The sequence below is a fragment of the Arachis ipaensis genome, chromosome B3 (genome assembly GCF_059453495.1).
Source record: "Arachis ipaensis isolate K30076 ecotype BB chromosome B3, ASM5945349v1, whole genome shotgun sequence".
Classification (NCBI taxonomy): Eukaryota; Viridiplantae; Streptophyta; class Magnoliopsida; order Fabales; family Fabaceae; genus Arachis; species Arachis ipaensis.
The window spans coordinates 1,191,320-1,218,088 of NC_142438.1; the positions used below are offsets into that span (position 1 = coordinate 1,191,320).

The following is a 26,769-nucleotide window of genomic DNA, read 5'->3' on the forward strand; positions in this document are numbered from 1 at the left end:
TATTTACATATTATTTAATTTATTTTTAAATAATATAATATTTTAAATATATATTATATAGTATCATTAATTTAGTTGGCACTGTGCAAGAGCAAGCAACAATACTATAAGAGAGCCAATAAATAATAGTTCAAATGACATAATCTCCCTGTACTCATTTAAGAAATTATGGGTTCAAGTCTTCATATATTTGATAAAAAAAAAAAAAAAAAAAAAACAATACTACAAGAGAGCATGCAATATGTAACGTGTCAATCCTCAAGAATGGGGTGAGCTTATCTGTCAGTTTCTCACCGCCACACTGTTACCTCACTCATCCCCATGACCAACGCAAACGGCATCGGGTAACCACAATAACATATTAAAAAGGAAAAATCTAGTGGCAGCAACTTTGTTAAATTCTGGCCAGCATATAACCAGTAAAAAAAAAGTGAGTCATTAGATGAAAGTTTACACCAATCTCACACCATTAAAATCATCATTGATAGCTATTTAATGGCTACAAATAAAAAAAATTGCTGGCCTCCTAACATTCTTCTATTAAAAAATACGAAAACTATAGATATCAATATATTATCTGTTAATTTATTGTTAACAATAATTAATTATTATATTTTAATTACATGTATAAAGAAATACATCTAAAAAATACATATAAAAACATTTTTATTAGACATAATTATAAAAAAATATTTTTATTAGACACATTCACAAAAACACTTCTATTAAATAAGAATTGACAGAAATTAGTAAAAATGTTGTTAATAACATAATAGAATTGTAAAAAATATTAGAAAATTATTTAAAAAAATACTAGAAGACCAATAAATTTATAATTTATAACTATTAATTATTATTAATTTTTTAATAATATAAAATTATTTATTTTTCTTTTATTAGTTAAATATTGACAAAATTTTAATAAAAGTATTGTCTTTTATATTTTTTCTTATTAAAATTTATTATTTTTAATTATTAATATTTAAAAATATAAAATAAAATATATTATTAAATTGTTAAACTAAATAAATTATATCAAAAAAATTAATTAAAAATTAAATAATAATAAAAAACAATTAATTTAAGTGGTCCTAACATTTTCTCCAACAAATTACAAACATATCATGCCTTCTTTCCCATCCCTTTAATAATTATTATTCTCATGCTCATCCAAAAATCACACAAATACCCATACTCCATCTTCCTCATAAGAATGACACAGATCGTGTCTATAAGCAAGTCAAAAAAAGAGAGATCTATCATCTATCACTGGACATGGGAGCACTGCTGATAAGATCACCGGCGATGACGTTGACGATACTCCTGGTCACCGTGACTTCCTTATCCATCGGTGCGGAATCGTACAGGGGAATGGTTGGGGGGAGGAAGGAGATCGAGAACGTGAAGGGGAACGAGGAGGTTCAGGAGCTTGGGAAGTTCTCGGTGGATGAGTACAACCAGAGGCTGAAGTTGAAGAAGGAAGAGGAGGAAGGGTTAGAATTCGTGGAGGTGGTGGGGGCGGAGTCGCAGGTCGTTGCTGGGATCAAGTACTACCTCAAGATCTCTGCCACTCAGAATGGATCTCCAAGGATGTTCGATTCAGAAGTGGTGGTCAAGCCATGGCTCCGTTGCAAGAAGCTTCTCAATTTCGCTCCTACTTCTCAGTGAGATCACTAGCTTTTTAGCTAGTAGAGCGCATGCATGTATGTGCTTATTATTAGGTTAATTAATTAGAATTAACTCATATAATAGTAGTGCTAACACATGCATGCTTACTAATTAATCACGAGTCGTACTTGTCATGTGTGGCCGCTGTGGATCGGAGTATGTGGATCAATGTTCATAAATAAATGGTATTATAAACTAATAACATGTTATATATTTGTATTACTGAAATCTAATGTACTCACCCATCTGTAGTGAGCTTTTTTTGTTGTATTTATTTTGTTGTGTGTGGACCAACCAGAATATAGTTTGCTATTTTTTTCTTCGTCACCGGTATAAGGCTGATTTTTTCGGATATGAAAATATAGTGTGAGTTGTGCCTGGTTATGGAGGTTTGTTGTGTTAGACACGGATGTGGCTGGCTGGGGTTTTAAATTTTATGCAGAGGACCGTCCGATTTATATGTTGATGAAGATGGGGCACAAATTTGGACGGTACGATTTTTGTGTGTGGCGGAAAAAATGAATTTGGGATGAATGAAATCGGATCGTCTGATTACAAGGGAGCTATTTTTTTTTTAACCGTTGATCAACCAAATCGGATCGGAGGGTTCGAGCGAATTGCCTTTTAAAAAAAAAAATTTAATTTCTGGAGTGAAATCCAGAAATCGGACCAACCGATTTCTTAACCTTTATATATATGTATTCATTCAGCCCGTAACCTAGTTGCAGATCTCTCTTCTCTTCTTCCTCTTCACTAAACCTTCTTTCTTCAGCAGCCGAGAGCTCCAACCGATTTCTTTACCTTATACATATATGTATACATTCAGTCCGTTACCTAGTTGCAGATCTCTCTTCTCTTCTTCCTCTTCACTAAACCTTCTTTCTTCAGCAGATTCCTCTTCACTAAACCTTCTTTCATCAGCAGCCGAGACCTCGTTCTCTCCTCCTCGCTGGAGAGTCATTTCTGAGCTTTAGATTTTTTGTAAGTGAAAAATAAAATGGATGATAGAGTTATGTTGAAAGTGTATTATTTTGGTCAGATTTTATTACAAACAGTTGAAGGAGTGAAATTTGTATGTGAGAATCCGTTAGATATTGTTATTCCATTTACAGTCTCATTTGAAGAATTAAAAGGTGTGATTTCGGAGAAGATAGATTTTCAAATGTTAAGAAAAGTGTCATGTATTTTATATAGGTATCCTATATTGGTATTTGGTAAATTTGTTCAATTTCAAATCAAATATATAACTGATGAAGCAAGCATGCAAGAGATGTTTTCAATGTATATTAAAAGTCGTTCTCAGATGTTGTTTATTAAGTTGTACATTGAGTTCGAACAATCTGAAGCGGATCGAAATATTGAACAAGAAGATTATGATAGTGATAGTGAGGAAGAGTTTGAAAGCAACTCCGAAGCCGTTGGTGTAGATGGAGACGAAGATCAACTTGATGGCACTGTGGAGGCAGAAGTGGCAAATGCAATAACAAACCAACGTCAGTTTAAGGAACCATCTTTCATGCGTGCGTTGGATTTGGAGGCTATGCATGCACCAGAATTTCCTGAATATATGAATCCAGGTTCGTAATTTGAATATTTTTACGAAACATTAAAATTATGTTGTTCATTATATTATTGATGGATTAAGTAATTATATTATTGATGGAAATAATTACGTGACATGTGAAAATATAATTAGTTAACATTTGTATATGTCTTTGTTTAGTTAAATTTAAGAGAAGGTTGTGTTTTATTATTTATTTGGTTAATATTAATTAGCATTTATTTATGTATTTACGTATTTCTTTAGATGATTTAGTAAACATTTATTCAGGATGTGTATAAATTTAAGATAATTTAAGAATGATTTATAATTTATTGACAGATTTGTTCGTGGCGGATGGTGAATTTGCCATGGGAATGGAATTTAGTTCTAGAGAAGCAGTTATTGTGGCGATAAAAAATTATACCATTCGCAGAGGTGTAGACTATCGGGTGTATGAGTCGGAACCGTTGACATTTTATGCCAAGTGTACACAATATGGGTCAGGTTGTGATTGGCTGATCAGGGTTAGCATGATCCGCAGAAAGTACTGTTGGGTTATAAGGAGGTATAATGGTAGTCACACTTGTACCAGAGCCACCATTTCTCAAGACCAATCGAAGCTGGATTCTAACACAATTGCAGAAGCAATAAAGCTGTTGGTAGAGAGTGACCCCTCTTTAAAGGTGAAATCAGTTATTGCGGAAGTACAATCGAAGTTCAACTACACAGTCAGTTATCGCAAAGCATGGTTGGCAAAACAAAAAGCGGTAGAGAAAATATTTGGAGGTTGGGAAGCATCGTACGAAGCTTTGCCGATATGGTTTGAGGCCATGTGTCACAAGGAGCCATCAGCTCTTGTTCACTTTGAAACTATGCCTGTATATCAGGGTGATGACTTGGTTACTGATATTCGAGTATTACATCGAGTCTTCTGGAGTTATTACCCTTGTATTAGAGCATTCAGACATTGCAAACCAGTTGTCCAGATAGATGGGACACATTTATATGGAAAATATAAGGGTTGTCTGTTAGTTGCAGTTTCACAGGACGGTAACAACAACATCGTGCCTATTGCATTTGCGATCGTGGAGGGAGAGACTTCTGACGCGTGGCACTTTTTTCTCAGTAACTTGCGACAACATGTGGTGACTCGGGATGGTGTCGGACTTATTTCTAACAGACACGATTCCATCGGTTCAGCTATTTCCCGTAGTAACGGAGCTTGGTCCCCTCCTAGAGCCTTTCACATGTTCTGCATCAAACATATAAAGTCGAACTTCTTGAGGAAGTTCAAGGCACCATACTTGCAAAAGCTCATCATCAACATAGGTAAATATGCATAGACTAAAGTTGTTGTTAGAATTGTAATTGTGATGAATCTCATTTCCACTTGGTATTTCTGCATATCTGTATTATATCGCAGGATATTCGAGGACGGTACGCGAATACGAGTTACGTTACCAGCATTTACAAGAAAGGGGTGAGGCTTACACCCAATGGTTAAACTGTATTCCACGTGAACAGTATGTGTTGGCATTCGATGGTGGTTACCGATGGGGTCATATGACCACGAACCTAGTGGAGTTCATCAATTCAGTCTTGAAAGGTGCTCGCAATCTCCCTGTGACTACACTAGTAAAGGAAACCTTTTACAAGCTTAATGAGTTGTTTACCAGGAAAAGAGCTGAGGCTGAGGATCGCATTAATGCTGGTCATATTTTTTCTGAGCATGTGACCTCAAAATTGCATGCAAACCAACGTGCATCAGGGAATATCCAGGTTAATTGTTTTGACAGGCAGAGCCAGGTATTTGAAGTGCGTGAGATGCCTAGTGGGGTGGAGTACAATGTTGACTTAGGTCGTCAACTGTGTGACTGCGGCGAATTTCAAGTGGACCGGATTCCATGTCGACATGTATTTGCTTGTTGTGAGAACCAACGGCTAGATTGGCAAGTGTATGTTCATGAAGTTTATAAGATGGACCAAGTTCGAAGAGTATACAGAGCTAGGTTTAGGTCTCTAGGGGATCCCGCAACATGGCCTGCTTACCATGGACCTCGATTTGTACCAAATCCATTCCTCAGACGAGTTACGAAAGGTCGCCCAAGAATGACACGCTTCTTGAATGAAATGGACACTCGAATGTTGCATGCTCCTAAGCGTTGTAGACAATGTGGTGGTGAGGGTCACAGTCGTAGTAGATGCCGCCAACGCGAAGGTGCCAGTGCCGGTCCTGCTGGGTAGTAGACTTATGTTATATTTGCATTGTCATTTGTATTTTTATATTTGCATATTTCATTTGGCAACTACTCTACTACATTTGTATCCTTATATTTGCATAAGCAAGTACTATATCACAAATCCATTATCATAATACATTAGCAAGTAAAGTATTACATTTGAAATTTTAAATCCGAATAAACAAGTACTCTACTACAATCTCATTGTCCACTTAACATAATTAGAAGAACTAAAGCTAAAGACATATTATTTTTTCATTGTCCACGTTACATCTTTTACAAAATTTTTGCACTTCTTGGCTACCTTGTTGAACGCAGACGGGGTATATCGACTTGCACTACAACGTGGAGGATTAGTTCTAAGATCGTAACCCTTGCCTTTATCCAAATAACTCTAATGTCACATTAATATTTAGAATTAAATTAATATACCAACTTTAATGAACATAATTATTAATTAACTCAATAAATTTATCCTTATTCCTTAACAATCTTTCCTTAAACCACTATACCAAATTAGATATATTGCCACACTTTTTTTGTGATTCTTATTTTAAGTGTCTCCATTCAATAATATTGCGACCCTTATGCATCTAATTTTTTAACCGTCAGTAGAAAAGTCTATATCTCTCACCCTTTTTCGTTTATTTCCTATTTGTTCGGTTTGAAGATAAGAAGAGAAGAGAGGAGAAAGTAGCGCCACATCTTTTACCGGTTCACATTCACCGTTCACCCATTGTTCGCCATTCACCGTTACCGCCGTTCGCCGTTCGTTGTTATCGCCATTCGCCATTCGCCGTTACCGCCGTTACCGCCGTTCTCCGGTCGCCGGTCGCCATTCACTTCTCTGTTCCTCGTACATCCCGTCTCTTCCCCTCTTTTATGAGTAGAAACCCTAATCATCCTTCCAGCGACTTTTTCTTCTCTTTAAACCCAACACCGATATTGAGTGAATGTTCTACTATAGTTTTTTCCCTCCAATTTCTATGTTTTTCTTAACGTTTGTTGTGATGAAGTTGTGGCAATTGGTTGTTCTTGGTGATCTATTTTGCTGCAATTTATCATAATGATATATGTTCATATTGATATTTACAGTTTTTACTTTAAAATCTCTTATTTCTTTTTAATTTTATTAGCATTCAACATGTTTGATGAAATGTTTTAACTAAATTTCTTTGAATGCTCTATTTCTTATTTCTTCTCTTGATTTCTTTGATGCTTTTGTCCGACATCATATACTGGTTAGTGCTCTTGTTGAATTATGTAAATTGCTACTTTAGAGATGGAAGAGCTAATTAGTTGAACTTTAGTTTGGGATTTCACCTTCTATCTTATGTCCATTCAACTCTTACACTATATACATACCCAAGCATAGTTTAGTTGTTGATGAAGCCCTCAAATATTTTTACAGGTTACAAATAAAAAGATTAGATACATCAAACATGAGAAACAATAAAAAATTGTTCCTCTGTATCAATTCAAATGCCATTCAGATAGTTTCATCTATTAAGGTTGGCATAAAACTCAATTTGAACATTACAGTAAAACTACATAGTTTCACTAAAATATTAGCCATATAGCATACATGTTCAATATGTTTAGCAATTTTTTCACTCAATGTTTCTTTAGAAATCAAATTCTCAAAGGCTTTTCTTATTAATTTTACATTATCATCCACATAGCAGAACCCATCATGTAAATATGTCTCTGCCATGTCTTTCAATTGTATATTTATATATGGCTCCAATGTTTGGCTATGGAAGATTGCCAAAGCCCTTATTCTTTCACATGACTCCAGCTATCACCAACTCATTAGTCATGGGTATCTTCCTACTAACATCACTTTGTTATGTTGATTATTAATTAGTCTTTGTGGAATTGTGGCTAGTGTTATTTACAATTAACTAACTGGTTATGATCTCTTTTCTTTTCTTTTTTAGGTTAAGAACTAATTGTATGAATGAGCCTTATATAGGTTGTCACACCCTCATTGTTTAATTTCTTTTCACTGATGCGAATTTTAGATGAGAGCTTGCACTTTTCTTCTTCCTCTTTTTTCTTTTTGACTTTATGTTTTTATATTTTCACAAGATGAAGACAGACTTAAATGGATTGAAGGATAAAGAAATTACTCTTATCAATCTTAAATCCGTTTGGATTTGCATAAAGCCACGGATACTGTTTCTTATTTGTTTTTCTTTTGGACAATATATCAATATAGGGTATTAATCAATCAAGCTTAAGAAAGCCATGCACATACATATATACCAGACCATCCAAAGGTCATCATCTTTTTCCTTTATTTCATATGATTTTTTTAATCTTTCTTACGGCTAAGTATGGCACCCCTAAAAAGACCAAAAATTTTCATATCCAATGTATTAATTTTTTTTATCTTGTGTTGACAAATGAATAATATATTTGAGGGGCATTGCTATTGTAGTTACAATTGGATATCATAGAGGTCCCTTTTTATGTTAGAATGTATCTCATCTTAGGTTAAGAGCTTTCCAGAAAGCAGGCTATTCAAGAATCGACAATTAGAAAATTAAGAGCTCAGGTATGCAGCATACTTGTTGCATTATTTTTTTTTAATTTATATTTTGTTGTTCTTACATCTACTAATCAATGTTTCATTTATTTTCTTATTTTAAAAAATAGATTAGAGAACTTAAGAAGGAGAAGAAAGATTTGGCTACTAAACTTCAGGTAATTGAATGATGAAATATTTTCTTAAAATTTTTATTACCTTTGTAATGATTCAATAAGCAAGAAATTCTAGAGATACAAATTTCATGCATTATATCTATAGTATAGAACTGATTCCTTAAACTTTACAATTTGAGCTTAGTTCTTCTAGTTGTTCGTCCCCTTGCCAAATGTTTCCTCTATGATATAATTAATCTAAATGAAGTCCTGTCTTATTCCATGTAGTTTTTGAACAGCCATAACTTTTAAGATATTTATGATTTATGGAGTGCTACCAGTTTAACTTTTTTTAGCAAAAATTGTGAAAGTATCAAAAGGGACAAGATGGCTATTGAGTAGTTGTTACAAGAAACAATGAGAAACATCAAGCAGAGCTATTTTTATGGATTATCTCTATGTAAAACTTGTAGAATTCAATTTTTGAATTATATTGTTGCTATTTTTGTACAACTTATGGAATTGAGTTTAGATTTGTTGAAATATAATGGCATCTATTATTTTGTTGGTAGACACATAAATTATTATCTATAATAGGCATAATTTTTGTAATAATTAATAAAAGAAAGCTTTAATGTTAAAGAGATTATGACATTTTAAAATAGTCAGTAAATATAGGAAAAACTGTTACAAGAATTAGTAATTTAGTGACGGTTTCAAATTAAAAAATCGTCACTAAAAATATTATAACGGTTTAAATAGTCACTAAATATACTTAAAAGCTTTCTTAGTGGTAATATAGTGATGGTTTTTAATCGTCACTAAAAATTTCATGATGGTTTAAAAAATCCTGAAATATAAGAAAAAATTGTCACAAGAGTTAGTAATTTAACGACAGTTTCAAAACGTCGCAAAATACAATATAAAAACACCTTGGCAAGTGTTGCAAATTATTGACGGTTTTATACTTTAAAAACCGTCACTTTGTCAACTGGCATCGTTCAAATCCATGACGCTTTTTTAACCGTCGTAAAAATAATTAGTGACGATTAAAACCGTCACCGAACATTAAAAAAAACGTCGCAAAAATGCTGTTTTGTTGTAGTGAACCGTAACAAACAAACAACTTATCTACTATTATTATATTAATAACAATAACTAATTATTATATGCAAATATTTAAAACATAATTATAATTACAATATTTATTAATCAACTATCTAATAACCATTTATTACTAATTAATCAAATATCTAACAACAATTATTAAAACACCTAACTATATCTATATTTAATAAAACAATTAACATATTAAATGTTCTAAAATATTCAAAAAATGTTAACCAAAAATCCATATAATACGGATTATAATATAATAATATCTAACAATATTGGAAATAAATCATTAATAAAACAAATAAACATTTTAAGTACGATTTAATTATTGTTAATAATTTTAATCTCTAATATTATTTCTACTATATTTATTAACATAAAAAATTAATAATAGTAACTTACATAATTAGGATGACTGAGATAATTAACAATGTGTAAGTCTTGACGATCAACTTCTCTAATTCTCGGTCTTGTTCTTGGCATATTGATGTTTTTTTAATGCTGGAGATGGTAGCTTCAGTTCTTCAAGTTTAAAGAGCTTCAAAGAGAATTTGGGAGTGGGATGTGGGGCAATGAAAGGGATTGAAGAATGAGAGAGAAAGAGAGTGTGTGGCTGGGGAGTATATCCATCAACGGTGGAGGGACCACATGCATGGATGCCACATTGATTGACGGTACACAAATCGGACAGTCCAATTTGTGTACCCTAATTGGACCGTCCGATCCCCACCCCCATAAATCGGACCAGCCGATTCCAACCCCCCAAAATCGGACCATCCAATTTCTTGCACACGGACACCACCCTTCGGTCAAGTACCCTGATCCCCCATAATGGTGCAATGCACCAACCTGGCTCCAATATGTAAATTAAAAAGTGGTATAAAGATACACCAATAAGACAAATTAAAGTATGGGCATTTGCGGTGCGATTTTGATCGGTTTTAAGTAAAAAATTTATCTAATTCAAACACTAATTTTACTTGCAGTGCGGTTTAGATTGGATGATTTTTTTAAGAAAATTCAAGCCAATCCGATCTAATTTCAAGCGGTTTGGTTTGGAATGGATTGGATTTGTGATTTTATAAATTAAAAAAATTAAATATATAACAAGTCTCAATATCAAATTTTAAATAATTAACAATGACATAACAAGTCTTAACAATATCTTAAAAACTAACGATAACACAACAATAGAAATAAAATTATATGTTAGTTAAAATAAATAAATAAATACATTATATTTTGAATATAAAACATTTATTAAATAATAATAATACATAAATAATATAAAAATATATAAATTGAATATGTTATAAGTATAATTATAAATATAATAATAAATAATAATATTATAGCACATTGTACAGTTTGAATTGGATTTGACCAGTTATAAAAAGTAGATTCGAAATTTGATCCGATTTAGCGGTTTGCAAAAAAAAAATCCAATCAAATTTAAATTAGTATAATTTTAATTGATTTTTAATTTGAATTTAATTATATGAACAGTTTAATTTAAATTGATTTGAATGTAAACATCTTTAATCTGTAGCCAGCTTTTTTTGTTTTATTTATTTTGTTGTGTATGAACCGACAAAAATATAGTTTGCTCTTTTTTTCTTGGTCACTGATATAAAAATATATCAATAAGTTCAAATTGAAGTATGCATGAACTATTATAATTTATGCAGCATTTGTTTTGTGATACATAAGCATCAAGACATAGATACGGTGGTACATGTCTGTCGTTTGATTTATAAGACACAAATTTTCGATAGACACAGTGCTACATAAGGTTCTGTTTGGTTTGTGTATGTACTAAAACATAGACACTTGAGACATAGACATAAAATATTTATGTTTATGTATGATGTTTAGATATAATAGACATGACATTAGTATAGTGTTTAATATTATGTTTGGTTAATAAAACACAAGAACACTACATAATAAAAATGACTATTTTACCCTCTTAAATTGAAAATTCAATAATAAAAAAAAAGACCAGAAAGGCAATGACCCCAAATTGATTCGACGGTTTCTCCCCCTTACCTCAAGCCCAAAAAAAATCTCCCTTCTCCCTAGTTGGCCTCCTCCTTCTTCGTTATTCTGTGGGGTTCTTTTTCTTCTTCTTCTTCTTCTGCAGTCCCCTTCTTGTGCAGTCTTAATTGTTGGGAGTGTGTTTGCAGGTTCAGTTAACCAGAGGGTGTTCACAGAGTATTGCTCATCGATGGAAAGCACTGTGTGTTGAATTAGCGTCGAAGAAGAAGCCATTGCCAAGAAACGTCTCCTCCACGTTTGGCAGGTATCTACCATACCCATTCCTAATATTTGCGGCTTAAACTATATCTTTAAGAGTTAGGATTTTTCAATTTAGGGTTTAAGGTTTATCGCATTTTGAGAATATGGTGCTTAATATGTGTAACGGCTGCAAACCAAGTTCATAACTTTAACGGCATAGTGTTGTTATATCCCCGATTTCATAACTTTAATGGTTTAACTAAATATTGATGAATGAAACTGGAAACTACATGTGCTATAGAAGTGTGGATTAAGAATTAAAAGAGTAGTAATTGGAAAGATGAAAATAAGCCATGCTCTTTCATCGATTTGGGATTAAGAAGACCATATATATTCATATCAATATTTCTTGGTTACTTTGTATAGAGCATATGATGATTTCTTAGTGCCATGGAAGTGAATTAGTTACAAAGGAAATAATTTCACATTAGTTCTCATAGATGATTCATTATAATTGTATGTTCTTGGAACTTGTTCTATATTATTTTAGCCATTTTACATATATGCATTCAATGTGTTTGATGACTTGTTTGTGTATGGATAATGAATATGCTAACTTTGGATCTATTTCAACGACTTTTGTTACAGTGTATGTTTCAATCTAGATCTTTTTTGTATTCTTTTTCAATATTTTTAAATAAATGGAACTTTTTTGAAATATACAATGATCAAATATGATGGTAAAAACTAGAAATCAAAGACTAATAAAACTTCAATAATCTTTTTAAAAGTGAATTCATAATCTTTGTAGTAAAAATACAAGAGGAGAGGATGAAGTGGTATACTTTGCTAAAAGAATTAAAATTTGTATTTTTCTAGAAGAGGAAGCTTATAAGCTGAGGTTCTTTGTGGATCAACCTGCCTTTACGGATTTTCATTGGGTATACTTCAGTTTCTTCTTGTGCTTGCATTGTTAGAAAATTTACTTATGAGTAGTACTAGTGTGTAGTGCTGAAGTTATGGATTTCAAAGGAATACAGTGTGTGTTGTAATATCAAAGCATATTGTGCTTCTACTAAAATTTTGTTATTGAAATTCTTTTTGCAGGGAATGTTTGTGCCTGATATCAAAGGATCAGACAGTGATGAACAGCAACAGAAATGGTTGCCTTTGGTTCATAAGAAGCAAATAATTGGTTGCTATGCACAAAAGGTTCTTGGTCATGGATCCAATGTTTAATGGCTTGAGACAACTGCAACTTTTGACCAAATATTACTTTTCAAAGTTATATTTTTTTATGTGTTTGCACAATGAATCATGACAAACAATAGCATAAGAGTTCTATTGGTATACTTTTAGGGAATACACAATTGTATGAATTGAAAATTGAATGGAAAGTGGTTTCTTTGAGATTTATTTTGGTTTGCTGTTTGTTTTCAGCAATAAGTATTCAGAGATTATTTTGTTTGCTTTGAACAACTATGTAAGTGCAGGAATTAAGAAATCAAACTGTAAACATCATGTATGAAATCAACACATGAAGTGTATTATTTTAGAAAGCAAAATTTGATTCAAATTTCGCAGAAGTACACAATTTTGTTGTACAAAATTACACTGCACAATTAAAATTCAACTGTACACAAGTGCAGAAAATTAACATAGATTATGCAGAATTCAATAGAATTTTGCAGGAATGCACAATTTTAAGTGCAAAATTGCACAATACAATTAAACTTCATCTGATGGATAACTTAGTTGCATAATAGCAGAAAATCAACAGAAAAAAGAGTTGCAATGTAGCAAGTGCACTTTAATTGTATAGCATAACAAAAAAACAACATAACACTGAAAAGTCTAATAAGTTTATCAAAATACCCTACTAAGTTTACCAATATACCCTAATAAGTTAACAACTAAGACCAACTACACCAACAACAGCTAAAAGTTCTCCATAATATCTCGTGCGAGTGCTGCCTTTTCCTCGTCCAAATTCCAAAAGGTTGCCTTCAAATCTGGATTCTGCACAATTTTTTTTGCAACTTGCACGATCTCCATTATGTCGAAACCAAAACTTTTCAATGTTCGACCAAGATTCACTTGCTCATTAACCCCAGACATTGCATTGGCTAGTACTTGCACATGCTTTCCTTGATTCTGAATCGCAGCCTTAAAAGTTTTAGCCAAGTTTGATAGGATTGCAACATCGTTGCTTTTTTTAGTTACAGTTTGACGCCCTTGATTTCTCTCACTTGATGAAGCAAAAGAAGTCGAAAAGGTATTGGATAATTTGCTCTTAGCAGCTGCTAAATCCTCCATGTCAACATCCTCTCCGTCTAAACCGAAGCCACCAGCTGTAGCTGCAGCAAATGTAGAGCCCGGAGTAACATCTTCTTCATCATCTTTTTCGCTGCATGCTTCAAGACCGCTAGCTCTATCCTTGCCAAAAATATTTCCAAGACATTCAAACAACGGAAATGGCTTGCCTGGAGTGTAGAGCGTCACATTGCGACCCTATACCATATAACAGAATATACATTAACAAATGCATATGCATACACTTACATGAAAATTAAAATGCACTTGTAAGAACAATGATTAAAAGTGCAAAAAAACACACCTTTCCCCATGCTTCTAATACTTGTTTACTATCTACTTCAACACACATCTTTTGAGAATTCCATCTAAAGCCTCTACAACCCAACATCTCAGTCACATACATATATTTTTCTTTTAGGCACTTGTGTTTATTTCTGATGTGCTTCACAGTGAGACCACATCCAGGAAATTTTTCATTCATCTTGTCTGCTAGCTTTTGAAATGCCCATGGTTTAAATTGACCGGCATCGGCCCTCTTGCCTTCAACAACCAATTCCTCCATGAGGACCACAAATTGTTCAGTTTCTTGTTCATCCCACTGGCGTGGTGTGGAGGCCATTTGCTGCTGGATAATATATATGAACAATAACGAAAAAGAGCACCATATATATAGTAGAATTATTTTCATGATTACACAAGAATTGCTATGACAATGACAACAAATTTACTAGCACAATTATAGCAGAATTGTCATTAAATTACTAGCAGATTTATGGCAAATTATCACTCACAACAAACTAATACCTACTAACACATTTACAGCAGAAAAGTACCACTTACATAATGGGATGGGTTAGGACTATTAAAATAAATAATAGCAATTACAATATCAATATACTTCAACATCTTCAATAAAATTATAGACGTTTAACATCTTTTGAAACAATTAAAACAAACTCTTGTCTAGTTGTATCTTTAATTAGAATACAAGGCATCAGACTGAATTGGCAAATACATATGCCACAAGGGAAAAAACTCAAATGAATTCAAATATAATAACAGTCGACGACAATTGCATACATAGTAAAACTAGCGAAAATAAAAATTCTACACGCCATGTTCTCCTCTCCATATTTCTCACATTTCGGTTGCTAGGTCCTCACGCCATTGAGTCCACTCGTGGCTACTTTTTACAACATCAATTGTGTCAGCTTCATCAACTATAGTATCATCTCCTATGGGTATGTGCTCTGGTAAAAGAGTTGCATCTTCTTCGGGATCAACATCCATGTTAATACGAATAAAATTTTGTAACAAACAACAAGCGATAATAATGTTGTTTTGAATCCTAATAGGGTAGAACGACGGACTTCGTAGAATTGCCCATCTTTTCTTAAGCAATCCAAAGCACTGCTCAATCACATTCCTAGTGAAGAGTGATTCTTATTAAATAACTCTAGAAGATTTTGTGGTGCACGGTGACCTTGAACCCGCTCATTCACATGATAGCGAACATTTCTATAAGGAGATAAAAATCCTCTACCATTGGTATAGCCAGCATCCACTAAATAATAAGACCCTAAAACGGAAGGCTGAAAAATATATAAGAAATACATTGTAATTCTTTAATAAATAGTTAATGCTCATATCAAAAGATTAATTTAGACATACCAACAGGTATTTTTAAGCCATTACGTCGAGTAATTGCATCCTTAAGTACCATTGAATCAGATGCCGATCCTTCCCAACCGCTAAGGACATAGATGAAATTCATATTTCGATTGCAAACTCCTAAGACATAGGTGGATATTCTAGATTTCCTTATCCGATATCTAGATTTATCATTCTTCAGGATCGTGACATCTATGTAAGTTCCATTTAATGCTCCTAGACAACCCTATCAAATGTTAAAAAAATAGTTATTACACACCAGATAAACTTGACCAGCAAGAATTTGAGCTATATACAAGACCTATCTTAAACCATTTCCATCTGGGATCTACACGATCTTCCGGTACAGGATCTATCGTTGCAAATAATATACTTTGAACACGCAAAATCGAACACAATACTTTGTGAAAATACCTACTTATAGTTTCACCAGACCTATAGAACCTAACTTGTACGCTGTAATTTTTGGTATGGTGAGCTAATATGATTAAGAAAGTAGCTACTTGCTTGCCTATGCCAACATGACTATCTTCGTCCAACCCACCCTGAACTTTTAGCAATTCACACAAATTGGCAAATGCATTCAAACTCATTCTTAACTCTCATATGCAATTTCTATCTCCACATGCCCCAATGATACTATCTAATGCGTCTCACCTTAATGGCAATGTGTTTACTCTTCGACTAATCGAAGAATGACTCCGCCTTCTATTCCTAATATACATATATAAAGTAATTAAAAAAATAACATTAACATGTAAAATTGCATTCTCATAATCCAGTAATATCCAACACATAGCTTAATTTGCTCGGAACGATCCATCATCACTTCCTAACAAACAATAAAAAGTAAATGTATAAAAATATATACATAACAAATATCCAGCACCAAAACATTCAAATAAGCTTTATATAGTGACCATAACAAATCCAAAAGAAGTAAAGCTAGCAACACTAGAGCGGGATGGGATCGAACTAACATCCAAGAAATTTAATATCTATTACCCTACAGTTACCATCAAAGACTTTTTTCACAAACAAATGATCTAAATAATGAAAAACAAAATCAAAAACTTATATTCAATAATTTAAACTCCTAACTCCACAAAATAAAAGATCCATGACCCACACCGAATTTCATACTTATATAAAAGCCTCTGAATTTTCTCATTAATATCTCAAAACTTTCAAATTTAGAAAAGACAACAACTTAAAATTCAAATCTAATGTAGTTTTAAGTCCAAGCTCATAAATTCTTTTGGTAAAGATGAAAGAAACCTAAACTATGTGCTTTTCATAAAACAATACATTCCAAAAATTGCTTGCCCCTTTATACAACATAAATAGTTTCCTTGCTGTTTGAAAATACAAGAAATGTAACCAGACCATGACAAATATTATTGAGTTATTGGTTGAATCTTTATAGGCATTCCTCATACCAACCCTTACAATAGTCAGATAATAGCTCCAAATAACAAGAATAAAGCTCACGATACTTCTAATTTTCTCATCATCCATTTAATCCCCAAAACAAAATTCAACATTCACAATACTTCACAGCCTAGTAGTATTATTTATTCCTATATTCACACACCACTATTTTTTTCAAAATAAAATGTATTAAAGTTCATGGTAACAGAGCAAGGGAAGACAAAAGTTAAAAACTTGAGATAATAATAGAGAGGGATAGCATAATCTCAAACCTTTAGTGGAGTTTTCAAGAACAGAGAAAGGATAAAGAAGCTCCACAGAAGTAGCCCTCAATGAAGAAGCTCCACAAAATATTTTGAGACTTGTTAGGGTTTGTCAAAGGTAGAAGAAGAAGTCTGGAAGTTAAAATTTTAATAAGGGTAAAATAGTAAAAAGAATAATTCAGATCAGTGTTCATCAATCTTCGTTCGTGTTTCATCATTTCATTAAGACATGAAATACGTGTATTATGTGCTCTCCTGTGTGTAAGCGTGTCTTTTATTTTTTGTGTCGCACAAACCAAACAAGAGACACGTTCCACTGTGTCTATGTCTTGGCCTGACTTACACACAAACCAAATGGAGTGTAAGTGCACACAAAATACATGTCTTTAGTGTTTCTCCTTTATCCTGAGACACTGAGACATAACTCTTAAGAGTTAAGACACAAAATTTTCACTTTTGTCCTTTCATTTTTTATTAAATTCTAATTTTATCCTTGTGGTAACCTTAACCCTAATCTTTTTATTCTTTCTCACCCTTTCCTTTCTCTGATCTATTCTATCGTCACCTTCCTTCTTCCCTCATCTGCCTTACCCACTGTCTCCCTCCTTTTCACATTATGACGGCACCCTCCTCCCTTCTTCTTCCTCTTCTCCAGTTCTTCCTTCCTTCCCTTCTCCTCCTGTCATTCCTCTTATTTCATTCCCTCCCAGTTCCTCATATTTAGAGCATCATCTCCTTCGTCTCTCCTTCTTCCAAATAAAGATCCTCTATCGCAGCCACTGTCAACGTCATCGCCAGTGACGGACCCAGAAAAATTTTACAGTGGGGCAAACATATAATAAAATTTAGGTATAGATATATTTTTTTTGACTTCCCACAATACCCAACAAGTTAAGGACTAATCCATCATAAATTTGAGTTTTATTTAAGAGTCTACAATTGGCCAATGAGTTGTTACACATATGAGACGAAATTCAAACTCCCAACACTTGCTTAAGCGGACGACTAAGCTGTTTACTCGATCTACCCAAATTGATTTAGATATATTTAAAATTTTAAATTAGAACTATTTATACACATCGATAAAAACTAGAAATATACACATAATCACTTATAGTATTTAAAATAATAAAAAAATAATTTCACACATACAGTATAATATTCAAAATAATAAAAACAATAATTTATAATGGCTTTCTTTTTATTTTTAACATGACAATATTATTTTTCTATATATATTTTTTTAAATAATTATTTTATTTTTTATTATCTCATATTAACTGTTAAGTCTATTTATTACAGTTTTTATGGTATAAAATAAAATTTGTAACCAAAGTAATTACTATAATCAAGCCATTTTAAAAATAAATATTAATATGTAGATAATATATTTTTATCTTAAATATTTTTTAAAAAATTACTGATAATTTAATTAAAAAACTAAGTTTCAATTTAAGTATTAACTAAGAACTAATATAATAAAAATTATCACGATTCTTTGAGGTTATTTATTTATATATTTTTTGTTATTATACTAACTCAAATTTAATAATATAATTATTATATGCAATATTCTAAAAATCGGTTCGAACCGGCCAGTCGAATTGGTCGAACCGTAAATCGTTGGCAAACACGGTTTGGACAGATAGTAAAACTGACAAATTCAGAAATCGAAATTGAACCGCCAAATCAGCTGAGAACCGGTCATTCGAACCGAACCATTATCCCGCCGGTTTTTGAAATTGGTTAGCATTAGCAAAACGCTGCATTTTGCATGCTGAAGAAAGGGCCAAAGGGAAATGAACCCTAGTCTCACCTACAGACCCACTCACACCTCTCCTCTCGAGCCTCCACAGTCCACACTCACCTCTCGCTCTCAGTTTTCACGTCTTCGGTCTCCACCTCGAGCTTCCGGCGTAACTTCCGTCTAGCCCCGCCATCGCAACGTCTGTGGAGCCACCACCACTGTTCACGTAGCCATGCTCCATCGCTGAGTCAGTCCTCAAAAATCGCAGCCACTGCCAATGCCACTTTCCGTTGCATAGTTAGGGACCGCTGGCGCTAGCTCTGTTCAACCTTGCCACCCCTTCAGCCACCTCTTGCCTGCCACTGTCCCTGTCCCCGCCAGCTCTGTATTTTTCCAGACTTCCAGCTTCTAACCCTAGGTATGAATTTAGATTTTTGTAATAATAATTGTTGAAGCATTGATTAATTGTTGAAGGATGATTAATTGAATAATTTTTTATAATTATTGTTAGTTCAGTTCTGTTCAAGCACTACACCAAATTAGATGAATAGCTACACTTATTTTATGACTCTTATCTAAACAGTCGTTATTAAATAAAATAGTGACACTTATTTATATAATTTTTTCAACGTCACTAGCAATTTATTCCTTTCTCACTTTTTTTTCTTTTTTTATTTTCTATTTCTGATAACCATTTCTATTTTTTAAAATGAAATTGGATCGGTGCTTGTTAAACGGCACCGTTTTGGTTTTTTTCCCTAACATTCAGCCCTCACTCACCCCCTTCCCCTAACACCCCCTGTTCATGAATCGCTATCTCTGAACTCAAGCAAAGTTCAAAATCACCCAGCCAAAACCCTAGGTTCTCCCTGCAACGATTCTAAGACAGTGTCGCCGCCGTCCGTACTTTCGGCGCCTCCGCGTCCTCTCTTGTAGCCCAGGCCCTCTCTTGTAGCTCGGCGTCCTCCTTCCCGCTGTCCCCGTCCTCCTTCCCGCTGTCCGCGTCCTCACTGACTTCTCTGTTCGAGGTTGGAGTAGCTCGCCGCCGTGTCGCCGCCGGTCTCCGTTCGTGTCTCCACCGAAGGTTAGTCGCACTACTTTCACTTCTTCGGTTCTTATCTTCCTTTTATGCTCTGTTTGCTCATTTTTTAATGTGAAATTGTGAATGGATTAATGTAAATCAAATAACCTGTACATGATTGTTATTCTTTGGAACTGTTACTTGTGATTTTAAATTTTTCATTGATTATTCGTCTGAGAGATCATGCTTTGTATCTTATTATATGGAGGATTGTTTCGTTGGAAGCTTTAAATTTTGTTTATTTTAAAATTCATTTTGATTTTACTTGCACACAACTTGTTCGATGAAATTTTTCAACTAAAATTATGGATGACTTTATGCATTTTTAATTAGAAGGATAGATAATAGTAAAATTGATGCACTGATATGGTAGACCTCTCCTCGTCATCTCTCTGTTTCAAGGCTTCAAGCTCTCTCTTCGACAAGTAGCACTCCTCCACTGTAATAATATCCCCATTTTAGAGTGATTTTAATTTCATTTCTATTGTGTTTCGCAGTGGATTACAAGATTTTTACTCACTTTAATTCCTCACTTCAGAAAGGTATGTGTGCTTTATCCTTATTGAGTTATGGTAATGCTTCTATATGCCTTTTTTATAATAATTTCTTCTCTTCCAACGACAATATTGAATAAAGGTAGTGAGTAATTGATTGTTCTTCTTCTATTTTTCTCTCCTGCAATTTCTTTGTTGTTGTTTAGTGTTTGTTGTACTAAACTTGTTGCAATTGTTTGTTGTTAGTGCTATATTTTGCTACAATTTATCATAATGATAAATTGTAAGTGATGCAATTTGGTTTGATTGATGTAAGTGATGCTATGGCAATGAGGCCTGATGGACATCCTGGTAAATATGGCCATTTATATTACAACAATGTTAAGGTTACTGATTGTGCTCATTGGTGTTTGCCGGGTCCTGTTGACACATGGAACCAGTTTTTGCTCTATATGATGAAGGGAATAAGCACTTCAATTTATCTTCAAAAAGTATATTCTACATGTATATATAATTATTTTATGTTTTTGATTCATGTGGTATAAGGAAAAATCTTCTACTATCCCATGATTTTCCACTTTGCTTAATTACTTAAGGTGTAAAGGGTTACATGAGAGAATTTGTGAAATGATTGATTCTACAATCCCTTTCTCAAGAATGGATTAGTTTGGATTTAGTTGGTTAGAAAGCCCTGTTTTTCGATAAAGGTTTTAAGCCATTAAGTTAACCCAAGTGGCAAGCAAGATTAAAATTTTATTGTTACTTTCTTTTTCTAAATGCTGCCAGCTTCTATTCTTTTGGTTGCACTGTCAAGCAAATTAATGTTTATGTTTATATATGTTGCAGTTAAAGTATTCACAAGCCTCCAAGAAAATGCACCAAAAAGCGGTATCCTTGCTTCCTTTATTTTTTTTCTCACTAATCAATTTTTCTGTTATTCTTATTGTTACTTCCATCAAAGCCATTTTTATACTGTTCATGTTTTTTATAATAATAACACTCATTTGCTTAAATAAGTGTTGAAAAATTTAAATTCTCTCTTGTATATATATTGATCCGATCCGATATATAAATTAAATATCAATGTGGGACTCAGACCAAAAGATTAAAAGAAGGAACAATTTGGAAGCAGTGTAGTAGTGTTCCTTTTTGTACTTGCATGCATATAATTCATGATTTGTTAATGTTTATGTCTGCGTCATGAAATCTATATTCTTTTCCCATTGAACCAAAGTAGATGCCACTTTCCAACTCACTTTGATTGTGTAACAGAGTAACACTTCACACCAGGTTTTGTTTATTTATTTAGTTATTTATTTATTGTATATTGTCAAAAGAAAGAATTTGTATTGCGTCCCAAGGGTGAATTATTTATTTATTTATTTATTTCTATATTTTTTGTGAGTAATAATTATAACGGCTTTTATTAATACAAGTTTATTTGATGTATCCTCACTTGACAAGGGTGAATTTTACCTTTTTTAATTTATTTCTTTTTCTACGGTAACCAATAATATATAAGAGTAAATATTTTGTCTATAATCATGTAAGTATATATAAAAATCAGTCATTAATATAAAAATATATTAAAAATTTAAAATACAATACATATTAAAAATAAATTAATAATGTATATCGAATATGATTGACGTAGATAATAACAAGTATTGTCAATTATTGTGTGTACTTATTGTTAATGTATGTGGTCTTGCCTCGTGCACATCATGCTTTGACTTGTATTTGCTTGCTTTCGTTGATAATAATCTCTGGCCCACGGGGTGGAATTTTGAGGTCAAGTGAAAATGAAGGTTTATATTTATTAAGTCCTTGAAGTCAATCTGGAATTTTCTCATTAGAATTTTCTATATGAATGCAGAGAGAAGATTCATATAAGTATTGCTGGAAGTGAGAGAGTTAGAAGGTGGAGCTTCCTTGCGGCATCGCCACATTCAGTTAGTTTTTTTCTTAGTTTATATTTATTTTTACTACTGCACAAACTATATTTTTATTGCATGGTAGTTTTTATAGTTTAGTATTTATTGCATTGTAGATAGAATTAAGGATATACTCTTGTTTGAAATTTGAAGGAATATTCTTATATTGGTTCAATGGATAAGTCATGGATCACAAAGCCACGAAACTCAATAGAGTATGAGCGAGGGGTTAGGAGGTTTATTGATTTTGCCTTCGAAAATAGTTTAGCTGAAGCAACTGTATGCCCTTGTTTGAAGTGCGGTTTTAGAAAAAAAGTGACAAAGGGTGAGATGTACGATCACTTGATATGTACCCAATTCCCGAAAGAATATACACTTTGGTTTTATCACGGAGAGATTGAGGTAGGGGATCCCAGTAGTAACGTCTCAAATAGTGATGCTTCAAATGCTTTTGATGATTTTAATCAAGATTCTATTCATGACATGCTTGGAGATGCTTTTGGGACTGATATGCACTGGACAAATGAAGTCTCAATAGAGTCAGATGAAGACATTGATGGAGTTGAAAGAGTGATGCCAGATGTAGCTGATGCAGCGGAGTTTGAAGAATTGGCAAGTCATGCAGAACTACCTTTGTATGAAGGGTGTACAAGATATTCAAGATTGTCCTTTTTGGTGAAGATGTATCATATTAAGTGTATATGTGGGATGACTGACAAGGCAATGTCGATGATATTTGAACTCTTACATGATGCATTTGAACATGCAGAGATTCCGAGTTCATTTTATGAAGCAAAGAAAACTATCTTGAAGCTTGGTATGAATTATGAGAAGATACATGCATGCCCGAACAATTGCATGCTGTATTGGGGTGAAGACAAGGAGAAAGAAATGTGTAAAGTTTGTAACAGGTCTAGATGGAAACTAGATACAAAGGGTGGTGAGATTCAAGAATCAAATCATGGGAATATTAGGAAGAAGGTGCCTGCTAAAGTTCTTCGTTACTTTCCACTAAAACCTCGTTTGCAAAGGTTATTTTTGTCTTCAAAGACAGCCGAGGCCATGAGATGGCATGATGTTGCTCCTAAGGAAGATGGTGTAATGACGCATCCTAGAGATTCAGAAGCTTGGAAGATGTTTGATTTAAAAAACACTTCATTCGCAGAGGATCCACGAAATATACGTTTGGCATTAGCTACTGATGGTATTAATCCCTATCGTAGTATGAATGCAAATTCTAGTACCTGGCCAGTTATTCTCATTCCTTACAACACTCCTCCTTGGATTTGTATGAAGCGGACGTCTTTTATTCTTTCAATGATAATTCCTGGAAAAAAGATGCCAGGAAACAATATAGATGTCTACTTACAACCGTTGATCAAAGAGCTAAAAGAGTTATGGAATGAGGGCGTGGATGCATATGATTCTTTTGAGAAAAAGGCGTTCAAATTGCACGCGGCGTTGATGTGGACTATAAGTGACTTTCCTGGGTTAGGAATTCTCTCCGGGTGGAACACGTACACTGGACTTGCTTGTCCATCTTGTAACTTCGACTCTGTTCCTTTTCAACTTCCTCATAGTAGAAAATCATGTTTCATAGGACATCGTCGTTTTCTTAATCAAAGGCATCGGTTTAGATTGAATAGGGTTCGATTTAATGGAGAGCAAGAATTCCGCAATCCACCGAAGAGGTTATCTGGTCTTGATATACTTGAGCAAGTCAAGGACATCAATGTCACATTTGGTAGAAAAGAAGAGGCAAAAGTTAGGGGGAAAAGAAGACGTGGTGAGCGTGCTGCAGAAGGTGCTAAGCAGTGGAGGAAGAAAAGCATTTTTTTTGAACTTCCCTATTGGAAGTATAACCTATTGCGTCACAATCTTGATGTGATGCATATAGAAAAAAATGTATGTGATAATGTGATATACACGTTGCTAAATGACAGCACCAAGTCAAAAGACCACCTCAATGCTCGAAAAGATCTTAAAGCTTTAGGCTGTAAACAAGATCTTTGGCCAGATGAGAATGGAAAGTACGCTCCAGCTATCTTTACACTGACTAATAAAGGCAAGAAGGCTTTTCTGTCAACTTTAAAAAATATTAGTGTGCCAGACGGGTATTCAAGTAACATATCTAGGTGCATTGATGTTGACAACCTTAAGATCAATGGGATGCTAAAAAGCCATGATAATCACATATTAATGCAACAATTGCTACCATTAGCCATGCGAACGAGTTTGCCTAGTGAAGTTTCAGCAATCTTGATTGAATTGTGCTCGTTCTTTAGGAAGTTATGTGAAAAAAGATTGATTATTAAGGATTTAGACAAGTTGCAAGATCAAATTGTGCTCACTCTATGCCATATGGAGATGTTATTTCCTCCATCCTTTTTTACAGTTATGATTCATTTGGTGGTTCACCTTGTTGAAGAAGTTAAGCTTGGAGGTCCTGTACACTACCGGTGGATGTATCCGATAGAAAGGTAACAAAGAATAAATTTCTTTACCTTAATTTTAAAATAGTGTATAAGTTTCCTATTAATATTAATAGTTTTGGCTTAATTAATAGGTACTTGGGACAACTAAAATCTTATGTGCGTAATAAAGCACAACCAGAGGGCTCTATTGCTGAAGGTTATCTTATGCAAGAGATCCTTACATTTTGTTCAAGATACCTGGACAATATTGAGACAATATGGAATCGACGTAAGCGTGTTGGTAATGAGCCTACCCAGATAGATCCCAATTCACGAATATCTAAGCTGTTTCCTCAAGTTGGAGAATCAAATACTGGTTTCACATATTTTACTTTATCACCAATTGAGAAGAGGCAGGCTCATAGGCATGTTTTGACAAATTGTCGTGCAGTTGATAACTATCTTAGGGATTATAGAGATATTGTGAAGAAAAGATTAAGAAGCCGAACAAGGGATACTACTGAGATAGACAAAAAGGTTCATAGAGAATTTATTGATTGGTTCTCTAATCATGTAAGAGAAATTTCACTTATTTCATTTTCTATTTTTGCAATATGTCTATGACTAACACAAACATGTTAATGTACTTTTAGATTTGTACTAATCTCAACAAACTTTCTGATGTGGATAAAGACATTCTTATCAGTCTTTCTCAAGGACCATATGACCAAGCAAGAAAGTTCTCTTCATATGATGTTAATGGATATAGATTTCGAACTTTGGCAAGGGATAATGGATTAAAAACTCAGAATAGCGGAGTCTTTGGTACATTTGGAACAAGAAGTTACTCAAGTAGTAAAGATACCCGAATGAACTTTGGTGCTGTACCTTATTATGGAAAGTTGGTAGACATCATTGAGCTTTTCTACAATGGCTTTACAGTTCTCTTGTTTAAATGTTAATGGGCAAACACAACTAGTCCTAGAGGAATCAAAAAGGACAATTTGGGTTTTTTATCTGTGAACTTTACAAGGCTCATACATACTGGTGAACATGAAGATGACGAGCCATATATTAAAGCTTCTGAAGCCCAGATGGTATATTATGTGGATGATGAGAAAGAAAAAGGATGGTGCATACCAATTCACTTGAAGCCAAGAGATTTGTATAACATGGGTGGAGATAATATGGGTGAAGATGACGAAATTACAGTATCCAATGATAATTATCCACCACAAGACTTAGAGTCTCTTTTTCCAGATGAAAATACAAATATAAAATTGGCGAGAATAGTTGTAGATGATGATCTTCCAATAATCAATGAAAACTATGATGAGAATGAGGATATGCTTGTGTAAAAGACATTGAAGTTTTTCAGAAGTTACTAAATACATTTTCAGAGCATTCAAATATTTTTCCTTGTTTGGCAATTATGAGGACTGTTGGGAGAATTCCTTAGGAGGATCTAGAATTATTCTTGTATTTTAGATGACATTGCTTCATTTGAATGCCTAGATTCCTCCTTTGTTTGGATTAAATTGCCTTTATCTTGTAAGGAAGAGAAAGAGCTTTCAAAGTGCTCCTTGTTCTTCTCTGTTTAGTTTATAATATAGTGGACAACTGGGCCTGCACTTTTACAGAATTTATTCTAGATTGCAGGTGATTCCGAGAAGTTGATAAAGGTGTTATTTGAGCTTGCAAGACACCATGCCCCCTCAACCATATTTATTGATGAAATTGATGCAATCATTAGTCAATGCGGTGAAGCACACAGTGAACATGAAGCAAGTAGACGACTAAAAATTGAACTACTCATACAGGTGATGCTTTCTTCTTAAACTAAATATATTTCATAATCACCAGCTTAATGATAGTAACATGATTTGTATTGAAAACACTTTATATGTTGGCTGTCCTTGGATAAAAATCAACTATGATAGAATTCAAAGTTATCGCATATATTGGAC

The 26,769-nt window shown here is 33.5% G+C and overlaps 3 protein-coding genes and 2 pseudogenes across 3 annotated transcripts; 3 read left to right on the forward strand and 2 right to left on the reverse strand.

The window, feature by feature from the left end:
• The first annotated feature begins 1,275 nt into the window (after positions 1-1,275).
• LOC107629405 (cysteine proteinase inhibitor B) lies at positions 1,276-1,896 on the forward strand. Its single transcript, XM_016332190.3, has one exon. It carries the CDS (start codon positions 1,276-1,278, stop codon positions 1,666-1,668), a length of 393 nt encoding a protein of 130 aa, XP_016187676.1. The 3' UTR covers positions 1,669-1,896.
• A 496-nt stretch (positions 1,897-2,392) lies between these two features.
• LOC107629404 (uncharacterized) lies at positions 2,393-5,511 on the forward strand. Its single transcript, XM_016332188.3, has 3 exons — positions 2,393-3,245; positions 3,551-4,540; positions 4,635-5,511. Exons 1-3 carry the CDS (start codon positions 2,666-2,668, stop codon positions 5,453-5,455), a joined length of 2,391 nt encoding a protein of 796 aa, XP_016187674.1. The 5' UTR covers positions 2,393-2,665; the 3' UTR covers positions 5,456-5,511.
• A 7,878-nt stretch (positions 5,512-13,389) lies between these two features.
• On the reverse strand, positions 13,390-14,170 carry LOC148569641 (uncharacterized). Its single transcript, XM_088509368.1, has 2 exons — positions 14,069-14,170; positions 13,390-13,962 (listed from the first exon to the last, which is right to left on the reverse strand). The coding sequence occupies exons 1-2, from the start codon at positions 14,168-14,170 to the stop codon at positions 13,390-13,392; spliced, it is 675 nt and encodes a 224-aa protein (XP_088365494.1).
• Positions 14,171-14,904: 734 nt separating this feature from the next.
• On the reverse strand, positions 14,905-19,120 carry LOC148569642 (uncharacterized; annotated as a pseudogene).
• Positions 19,121-22,559: 3,439 nt separating this feature from the next.
• Positions 22,560-26,160, forward strand: LOC148569643 (uncharacterized; annotated as a pseudogene).
• Positions 26,161-26,769: the final 609 nt, after the last annotated feature.

Coding starts and splice junctions, on each gene's coding strand:
- LOC107629405 (XM_016332190.3), top strand. CDS start 1,276: ATGGGAGCACTGCTGATAAGATCACCGGCGATGACGTTGACGATACTC.
- LOC107629404 (XM_016332188.3), top strand. CDS start 2,666: ATGGATGATAGAGTTATGTTGAAAGTGTATTATTTTGGTCAGATTTTA. Junction 3,246..3,550: donor TCCTGAATATATGAATCCAG/GTTCGTAATTTG, acceptor ATTTATTGACAG/ATTTGTTCGTGGCGGATGGT. Junction 4,541..4,634: donor AAAGCTCATCATCAACATAG/GTAAATATGCAT, acceptor ATTATATCGCAG/GATATTCGAGGACGGTACGC.
- LOC148569641 (XM_088509368.1), bottom strand. CDS start 14,170: ATGTATGTGACTGAGATGTTGGGTTGTAGAGGCTTTAGATGGAATTCT. Junction 13,963..14,068: donor TATTAGAAGCATGGGGAAAG/GTGTGTTTTTTT, acceptor TATATGGTATAG/GGTCGCAATGTGACGCTCTA.